Source organism: Saimiri boliviensis, chromosome 2, assembly GCF_048565385.1.
Source record: "Saimiri boliviensis isolate mSaiBol1 chromosome 2, mSaiBol1.pri, whole genome shotgun sequence".
In the NCBI taxonomy this organism is placed as follows: domain Eukaryota; kingdom Metazoa; phylum Chordata; class Mammalia; order Primates; family Cebidae; genus Saimiri; species Saimiri boliviensis.
Window position 1 is genome coordinate 172,250,583 of NC_133450.1, and position 10,131 is coordinate 172,260,713.

Genomic DNA, 10,131 nt, shown 5'->3' on the forward strand with positions numbered 1-10,131 from the left:
CCCTCGGCCTCCCAAAGTGCTGGGATTACAGGCTTGAGCCACCGCGCCCGTTTTAAAGATGAGGTTTCACCATGATGGCCAGGCTGGTCTTGAACTCCCGACCTCAGGTGATCCACCCACCTCGGCCTCCCAAAGTGCTAGGATTACAGGCGTGAGCCATGGAGCCCAGCCACACTGCATTTCAATAGAAGAAAAGGCTGGCCGACTGGTGGCACCTCTTGATTCACCTTCCTATAATATAGCAGGCGTGGTATAGGGGAACTCTCTCCAGAAGACATTGTTTTTACTTGAACAAGATCAAACCCCTAGCCCACTCCTCCACCTGGAGACCAGAACCCTTTCACATGTAAATTAAACCCAGGACCCTTTCATATGTGATTTCTAAAGGTGTAAACCCAAGATCTTTTTTTTTTTTCAGACGAAGTTTTGCCCTTGTTGCCCAGGCCGGAATGAAATGGCACCATCTCAGCTCACCGCAACCTCTGCCTCTCAGGTTAAAGCAATTCTCCTACCTCAGCGTCCGAAGACGCTGGGACTACAGGTGCGTACCACCACACCCAGCTGATTTTTGTATTTTTAGTAGAGACGGGGTTTCACCATGTTGACCAGGATGGTCTCAATCTCCTGACCTCGTGATCCGCCCGCAAAGGCCTCCCAAAGTGCTGGGATTGCGGGCATGAGCCACTGCACCTGGCCCCAAGACCCTTTCATTTGTTATTTCTAAAACTGTAAACCCAAAACTCTTTCGCTTGTAATTTCTAAGCCTGTAAACCTAAGATGCTTTCATGTGTAATATCCGGAGTGTAAGCCTATATAAAGGCAGAATTTCTCTTTGTTAGGGAGCTCCCGGCCATTTGGACAAAACATAAAGCCTTGCTCCCGGGCAGTAATAATAATACCCCTTCCTTTCTAGTAATAATAAAACCCCTTCCCTTCTAGTTCGGTGTCCAAAAGACCTGTTTCTCTCGGCCGCTCCTGCTTCAAGTTCCACCCTAGATAGCTGCAAAGGCCTTCTTCCCCTTCTATCCATTCTCTATAAGGCAACCATATGATTTTTCCAAAATGCAAACCATTGCTGGGTCACATGTTAAGTGTATGTTTAACTTTTAAGAAAAGTAGTCATACCACTACAGGGTCATAGAAACAAAAACTCATACCCTGCAAACCAAAGAGAATACATACAAATAAAATAAAAGTGAATAAAAAATAATGGTTTTTGTAGGAAAAGATGGTCAGCGGCAGACCTGTGTTACTTACAGTTAAATGATAACAAGCTTGCTTTGCCTTTTATACACTGAGATTTGTGTCATGGATCAAACATTGAAGTAAGAAAACTCCAAACTGCAGTCAAGCGGTAATGGGAGGCCTATAGTAATGACCATCTGAGAGCGCTTTATAACCAAGGAACCCAGTGGTTGCAAAGCAGTGAAAACTGCTTTGGTCCTAGGATGTCTTCCCAACATAGGGTCTGCGCAAGGGTCTCGTAAAGTGGGGCTTGTGCAAGAACTCTAGGAAGGAATGCAAACTCTGCTCACAAGACTCAGGAGGGTCTTTGCAGATGGGAGCTTGCGAAGCTGGAAAGCCTTGCAGGGCAGAGAACACTGGAATGCCACAGGCTCAGCCTGTGTTCTCAGAATATGGAGTAATTCTGATTGCTCTGTGTCCACAAAACTCGGGAGTTAAAAGCCCCTTGATGTACTGTGTGTGTCAGACCTTATGGTGCCTTATCCACTGTGGCTCTTCGCAGATGCACCTGGATAGACAACAGGTGGTAAAACTCAGTGTCCTTAGTTAGCATTTCTTAGAAGAACCACATTTGCTATTGAATGCTGCATGTTCTCCCCCTAACCATCTTCCTTCTCAATGCCACCCCTACCACAGCCTGCAAGATTAACAAGATAATGCACCTAATAAAAGCCCAAAGCTCAGTGCCCTCGCCATTCATTCTACAAGAGACTGTGTTGGCCCCCTGGACCCAAGCTGTCAAATTCTACTCTTGTCTGTGTCTTATTTCTTTTCTCACTCCCTCATGGCCACTGAGACTCAGGGCACCTGTATACAGGGTTAGGCTGGTTCCCAACAGGTTTTTTTTCATTTTTAAGAGACCAGATCTTGCCCTGTTATCCAGGCTGGAATGCAGTGGTACAATCATAGCTCACTGTAGCCTCAAACTCCTGGGCTCAAGCAATCCTCCCACCTTGCCCTCCCAAAGCAGTAGGATAACAGGTGTGAACCACCATGCCCAGCCTAATTGTTTTTTTAAGAGACAGAGTCTCACTAAGTTGCCCAGGCTGGTCTCAAACTTCTGGCCAACAGCAATTTCCCACCTCAGCTTTCTGAGTAGCTGGATTTACAAGTGCACTGAGCAATTTTTAAAGTACATTTGGCAGGGTACAATGGCTCATGCCTGTAATCCCAGCACTTTGGGTGGCTGAGGTAGGCAGAGCATGAGGTCAAGAGTTCGAGACCAGCCTGACCAACATGGTGAAACCCCGTCTCTACTAAAAATACAAAAATTAGCCTGGCGTGGTGGCACATGCCTGTAGTCCCAGCCACTCAGGAGGCTGAGGTGGGAGGATCGCTTGAGCCCAGGAGTTCTGGGCTGTAGTGCACTATGCTGATTGGTGTCCGCATTAAGTTCAGCATCAATACGGTGACCTCCCGGAGAGGGGGACCACCAGGATACCTAAGGAGGGGTGAACCAGCCCAGGTCAGAAATGGAGCAAGTCAAAACTCCCGTGCTGATCACTAGTGGGATCGCACCTGTAAATAGCAACTGCACTCCAGGCTAGGCAACATAGCAAGACCCCTGTCTCTAAAAAAAAAATACAAAAATTAGCCAGCCGTGGTGGCAGGCACCTGTAATCCCAGCTACTCAGGAGGCTGAGGCAGAAGTATCACTTGAACCCAGGAGGCGGAGGTTGTAGCGAGCTGAGATCGAGACACTGCACTCTAGCCTAGGCGACACAGCGAGACTCCGTCTCAAAAAAAGGAAAAAGAAAACAGATGAATGGATAAAGAAATTGTGGCATATACGAGATCGCGCCATTGCACTCCAGCCTGGGTAACAAGAGCGAAACTCCGTCTCAAAAAAAAAAAAAAAAAAAGAAAAAAAAAAGAAATTGTGGCATATATACACAATGGAACATTATTCAGCCACACAAAAAGAAGAAAATCCTGTCATCTGCATCAATGTGGATGGAACTGGAGGTTATTATCTTAAGTGAAATAAGCCAGGCATGGAACGACAAATACAACATGTTCTCACATGTGACAGCAAAAAAAGTGGACCTCATGGAGGTAGAGTAGAATGGTGGTTAACACAGTTTAGGAAAGGAAGAGGAGAGAGGGAGGGATGAAGAGAAGCTGATTAATGGGCACAAAAATACAGTTAGAAGGAATAAGTTCTAGTGTTCAATAGTGCTGAAATGAAATTATAGTTAATAATAATTTATTGTAGGTTGGGCACGGTGGCTCAAGCCTGTAATCCCAGCACTTTGGGTTTACACGAGGTGGATCACGAGGTCAAGAGATTGAGACCATCCTGGTCAACATGGTGAAACCCCGTCTCTACTAAAAACACAAAAAATTAGCTAGGCATGGTGGTGCATGCCTGTAATCCCAGCTACTCAGGAGGCTGAGGCGGGAGAATTGCCTGAACCCAGGAGGCGGAGGTTGCGGTGAGCCGAGATCGCGCCATTGCACTCCAGCCTGGGTAACAAGAGCGAAACTCCGTCTCAAAAAAAAAAAAAAACAATAATTTATTGTATATCTTAAAATAGCTAGAAGAGAACTGTAATGTTTCCAACACAAAGGAAAAATAAATGTCTGAGGGAATGGCTATCCCAGTTACCCTGATCTGATTCTTTTTTTTTTTTTTTTTGAGACAGTTTCACTTTTGTTGCCCAAGCTGCAGTGCAATGGCACTATACCAGCTCACCCCAACTGCTGCCTCCCAGGTTCAAGGATTCTCCTGCCTCAGCCTCCTGAGCAGCTGGGATTACAGGCATGTGTCACCACACTGGGCTAATTTTGTATTTTTAGTAGAGATGCGGTTTCTCCATGTTGGTCTGGCTGGTCTCAAACTCCAGACCTCCAGTTATCTGCCCACCCTGGCCTCCAAGAGTGCTGGGATTATAGACATGCACCACCATGCCCAGCCTCTGATTCTTACACATTGTTTAATTTTATCAAAATATCAAAAATTTTATATCCCAAAAATAGGTACAGCTAGAATACATCAATAAGAGAAAACAGGCCAGGCTCAGTGGCTTATATCTGTAATTCCAGCACTTGGAGTGGCCAAGGCAGGGGGATCACTTGAGGCCAGGAGCTCAAGACCAGCCTGGACAACACGCCGACCCCAGGCATAGTGCCATGGCCTGCAGTCCCAGCTACTCAGTAGGCTGAAGTGGGAGGATCACCTGAGCCCAGGAGTTGGAGGATGCAGTGAGCTGTGATCACACAACTGCACTCCAGCCTGGGTGACTGAGAGAGACCCTCTCCCCACCCCAAAAAAAAAAGAAATTCCGGGTGCAGTGGCTCACATCTGTAATCCCAGCACTTCAGAAGACCGAAGCAGAAGGACTGCCTGAGCCCAGGAATGTTGAGAACAGTCTGGGCAGCATGGTTAGCTGCTATCTCTAAAATGAGAACTTTTTTTTTTTTTTTTTTGAGACGGAGTTTTGCTCTTGTTACCCAGGCTGGAGTGCAATGGCATAATCTCGGCTCACCGCAACCTCCGCCTCCTGGGTTCAGGCAATTCTCCTGACTCAGCCTCCTGAGTAGCTGGGATTACAGGCACGCGCCACCAGGCCCAGATAATTTTTTGTATTTTTAGTCGAGACGGCGTTTCACCATGTTGACCAGGATGATCTCCATCTCTTGACCTCGTGATCCACCCGCCTCGGCTTCCCAAAATGCTGGGATTACAGGCGTTAGCCACTGCGCCCGGCCACGATAACATATTTTTTAAGGAAAAAATAAAGAAAAAACAAAATGATGGCGGATCCCTCCCAATAACACACTGAAAAGGACTCTAAAGACACAGGGGTAGCTGGGCGCAGTGGCGGGGGCCTGTAATCCCAGTTACTCGGGAGGCTGAGGCAGGAGAATTGCTTGAACCCCGGAGGTGGAGGTTGCAGTGAGCTGAGATCAGCCTGGGCAACAGAGCCAGATTCCGTATCCAAAAACAATAACAAAAACAAACAGCTACTAGAAGAACTGAAATTATATAATTTACAAAAGTCAAACAGATTGAGGAGAATAGAAGACGGCCAATGTATATATTCCAAATTCCTCTTGGCCTACAGTAAGAATGACTAAATAGAGATACTGGCTGAAGTTCATAAAACACAGAAATATAAACAAGAGTCCTTTTCAGTGGGTTACTGGGAGGGATCCATAACCTTAACAAAAGTGGAAAAAGCAGTAAAGGGGCTTTTACTTTCCATACTTTTCATTAAAAGGGTATTAGTTTTTAATATCCTTCCCTATTGTTTTATGCTAAGTCTAGCACGCCTTACTTTCCTAATTCAAAAAGTAAAAACCATAAAGTTAAAGGTGTTAGTACTGTGGTTTCCATGCTCTTCCACTACCAGGCGCCATCCCTCCACCGCCACCCCTCCACCAGCGTGGCCGAGCGAAGCTGCCCCTCCAGCTTTGCACTCAGCCCATCTGCTGACTTCCGCACTCCCCAGCAGAGCGCTTTCGGCACTCTTCCATTATTTAGTGTCTGTCTCTGCCACCAGGCTGGCAGCAACTGGGAGTAGGAGCTTTGCAGCCAGTTTCTGGCACAGAGTAACCGCTCAACCAACTGTGATGAATCAACCTCGGGGGTCTACAAAAGGGCGAGTCCCCCGGCGTCCCCCGGCTCAGCCTCCCTCGCCCCGCCGGCCCCGGCCTCCTTACACTCCGAGGTGCGTGTGCGACACGATCTTTCCGCAAGCAATGGTGGCCGGGCCTGGTTCGAAGCCGAGCGCCTGCAGATACATCCAGAGATGCTCCTTCTCGAAAGCGGTGACCGCGGCCGAGCTCATCCTCGCGTTAGGCACGCTGGCGGCAAAGAAAGAAAGCGGCAAGCCCAGGGGACTTGGAGAGCCCTCAGGATCCCTCCCTACGGTCAGCCTGAGGCCGCGGCGGCCCTTCCTTTGCCACCGCCTGCTCCTTTCGCGCCCGGAGCCATTTCGCCTCAAAGGGCCTTACAGCCTCCGTGAAATTGAGCTTCTAACGGTAGCGCGGCCACAACCGCCTCATCGAAACCGCCACAAACCGAGACTCCCGCCCTTAAGGAAGAGCAGTGTGCGCCGGCGCCGCCAGGCTTCCGAGGAAGGAGGGACTTCCCGGGAGGACTATATCTCCCGCCATGCAGTGCGCTCTTCTCTCCTCTCTTCCGGTCATGCCCAGCCCAGAAACTACACGACCCACAGGACATTGCGCAGCCAGCGAATTGTTCTGCGCTTGCGTAACCGCTGTTGTGCCCAGATCCCCGGGCTTTCGGGTTTCTGATTGTTGTTGTGTGGGGTCCATCCTAGTTGTTACGTCACATAAAAACCATAAATGGGCCGGGCGCGGTGGCTCAAGCCTGTAATCCCAGCACTTTGGGAGGCCGAGGCGGGTGGATCACGAGGTCGAGAGATCGAGACCAACCTGGTCAACATGGTGAAACCCCGTCTCTACTAAAAATACAAAAAATTAGCTGGGCATGGTGGTGCGTGCCTATAATCCCAGCTACTCAGGAGGCTGAGGCAGGAGAATTGCCTGAACCCAGGAGGCGGAGGTTGCGGTCAGCCGAGATCGCGCCATTGCACTCCAGCTTGGGTAACAAGAGCGAAACTCCGTCTCAAAAAAAAAAAAAAAACCATAAATGGAGCACAGTGCCTCGTTGTAGAGAAAAGGCACTGGTTCCATCCTCAACTATGCTCACTGTGACTCTGATCAAGTCACGTAATCTCTGAGCCTCATTCTGTCATTAGCAAAATCTATGCCCTCAAATGCTAGATGTTCCTTTTCCTGCTCTAAATGAAATCTGGTCTCTACTCCCCCTACAGTCTTTTTTTCTTTTTTTCGTTTTTCTTTTTTTTTAGACGGAGTTTTGCTCTTGTTGCCCAGATTGGAGTGCAGTGGTGCGATCTCGGCTCACTACAACCTCTGCCTCCCTGATTCAAGCGATTACTCTGCCTCAGCCTCCCTAGTAGCTGGAAATACAGGCGTCTGCCACCACGCCTGGCTAATTTTTTGTATTTTTAATAGAAACGGGGTTTCACCATCTTGGCCGGGCTGGTCTCAAACTCCTGACCCCAGGTGATCCAACCGCTTCGGCATCCCAAAGTGCTGGGATTACAGGCATGAGTCACTGCCTTCAGCAGCCTGCAGTCCTCTTAATTGACAGCTGTTGCCTACCACAAACCCCACAGACAACAGGGCCTGGAAGTGGATTGGGTAACCTGCTTAAGACTCATTGCTACCTCTGGCAATTATTGCCTCCTGCCTCACTATAACCACCTTTAAAAAAAGAGACAGTCAGAGGAGGGGGGCTGGGGAGGGGAGGAGAGAGAGAGAGAGAGAAAGAGAGAGAGGGAGAGAGAGAGACCTACCATGTTGCCCAGGCTGGGCTTGAGCTCCTAGGCTCAAGCGATCTGCCCACCTTGGCCACCCAAGGCATAAGCCACCGTGCCGAACCTAAAACCTCCTTTTGAAGTTTATGCTATCACCCATAGCTCTTCATTGTGGAGATCTTTGACTCCTTTCTGGTGGTGCATGCCTGTAATCCAGCTACTCAGGAGGCTGAGGTAGGAAAATCACTTGACCCTGGAAGGTTCAGTCTAGGTGACAGAGCAAGACCCTTTTCAAAGCAAAAGAACAAGGCCGGGCACGGTGGCTCACTCCTGTAATCCCAACACTTTGGGAGGCCGAGGCGGGTGGATCACGAGGTCAAGAGATCGAGACCATCCTGGTCAACATGGTGAAACCCTGTCTCTACCAAAAATACAAAAAATTAGCTGGGCATGGTGGCGCGTGCCCGTAATCCCAGCTACTCAGGAGGCTGAGGCAGGAGAATTGCCCGAACCCAGGAGGCGGAGGTTGCGGTGAGCCGAGATCGCGCCATTGCACTCCAGCCTGGGTAACAAGAGCGAAACTCCACCTCAAAAAATAAAAAAGAAGAACAACAACAACAAAATCTGACTCTTGTCGACAAAAAGAGTCAAACTCTGGGGGCCGGGCGTGGTGGCTCAAGCCTGTAATCCCAGCACTTTGGGAGGCCGAGGCGGGTGGATCACAAGGTCAAGAGAACGAGACCATCCTGGTCAACATGGTGAAACCCCGTCTCTACTAAAAACACAAAAAAGTAGCTAGGCATGGTGGCATATGCCTGTAATCCCAGCCACTCAGGAGGCTGAGGCAGGAGAATTGCCTGAACCCAGGAGGCGGAGGTTGCGGTGAGCCGAGATCGCGCCATTGCACTCCAGCCTGGGTAACAAGAGCGAGACTCTGTCTCAAAAAAAAAAAAAAACGAGTCAAACTCTGTAAAATTGTTGTCCGAAAAAAGAGAGTCCTGATGAGACCCAAAGAGAAAGTTCTTGGATCTTGTGCAGAAAATAATTTGAGGTGAGTCACAGAGCACAATGAAGGAAGTGAGTTTATTGGAAACTACTCTGTTGAAGAGCAGAGCAACCTCAGAAAGCAGGGGAAGGAACACACTGTCCTTTGTTAGTGTCTCTACTTACAAGAAACTATAAGGAGCTGTAATTAAACTTGCAACATGCAGATGTGCTCACTAAAGGTAGGGCTATTGTGCTTTCAGAGACCATGAATCTCTCAACAGAAGCTTGCTCTTTCATGTCCTCTTTAAGTAAAGTGGGCTGCTCCTTAGAACATCTGGACATTCTGCAGGCTTGATGGGAGATATCCTGTATGGCCATAAATATTCTGTAATTATAATTGGTGGTCAGTTTAGAATGTGGCTATTTTTAGACCATAGGTGTTAATTTTATAGGAGCCTTGTAAGTGCCTCGGCCTTCCAAGTAGCTGGGATTACAAGCATGCACCACCGTGCCCACCTAATTTTTGTATTTTTGGTAGAGACAGGGTTTCACCATGTTGACCACAATGGTCTGGAATTCTGGACCTCAGGTAATCTTTCTGCCTCAGCCTCCCAAAATGCTGGGATTATAAGCGTGAGGCACTGCACCCAGCCAGCTTCTTTACAGATGTAGATTTCCCCCCATAACCGATGGCTTTGCAGGCACATTTCAAAATATACCAAAGAAACATATTTTCGGAAAAAAAAAAATTTATTTCCTTCTTTATCTGTCATGTGATATTATGTCAGAGTCAGGTTGGAAAGTAAGCTGGGTTATATAGGGTTAAACAAAATCCATCTGATGAGATTTTTATAGTTTATAGGACGTGACTCCTTAAGTTTGGTAGTTAGGAATTTGGGCCAGAAAGAAAAAAGGTCAGAGTTTAGTCCTCACTCACTAGGCCTCATTCTAAGAAGATTTGGCAGCTAGGCACGGTGGCTCATACCCGTAATCCCAGCGCTTTAGGAGGCCATGGCAGGAGGACCATTTAAGGCCGGGAATTCCAGACTAGCCTGGAATCCTCCCACCTCAGCCTCCCAAGTAGCTGGGATTATAGGCACCCACCAGACCTGGCTAATGTTTGCATTTTTTAATTTTTTTTTTATTTTTGTTTTGAGGCAGAGTTTCGCTCTTGTTACCCAGGCTGGAGTGCAATGGCGCGATCTCGGCTCACCGCAACCTCCGCCTCCTGGGTTCAGGCAATTCTCCTGTCTCAGCCTCCTGAGTAGCTGGGATTACAGGCACACACCACCATGCCCAGCTAACTTTTTGTATTTTTAGTAGAGACGAGGTTTCACCTTGCTGACCAGGATGGTCTCGATCTCTCGACCTCGTGATCCACCCGCCTCGGCCTCCCAAAGTGCTGGGATTACAGGCTTGAGCCACTGCGCCTGGCCACATTTTTTTTTTTTTTAAGATGGGGTTTCTCGCCGGGCGCGGTGGCTCAAGCCTGTAATCCCAGCACTTTGGGAGGCCGAGGCGGGTGGATCACGAGGTCGAGAGATCGAGACCATCCTGGTCAACATGGTGAAACCCCGTCTCTACTAAA

At 48.4% G+C, this 10,131-nt stretch overlaps 1 protein-coding gene across 1 annotated transcript in view; it reads right to left on the reverse strand.

The window, feature by feature from the left end:
• The window catches only part of HAUS6 (HAUS augmin like complex subunit 6), a 61,400-nt gene extending 55,062 nt beyond the window's left edge, over nucleotides 1-6,338 (reverse strand). The window contains exon 1 of the mRNA XM_039474861.2: nucleotides 5,911-6,338. Coding sequence (XP_039330795.1) covers nucleotides 5,911-6,038 — 128 coding nt within the window. The 5' untranslated portion in view covers nucleotides 6,039-6,338. The remainder of the gene's footprint in view (nucleotides 1-5,910) is intronic.
• Between the last annotated feature and the right edge of the window lie 3,793 nt (nucleotides 6,339-10,131).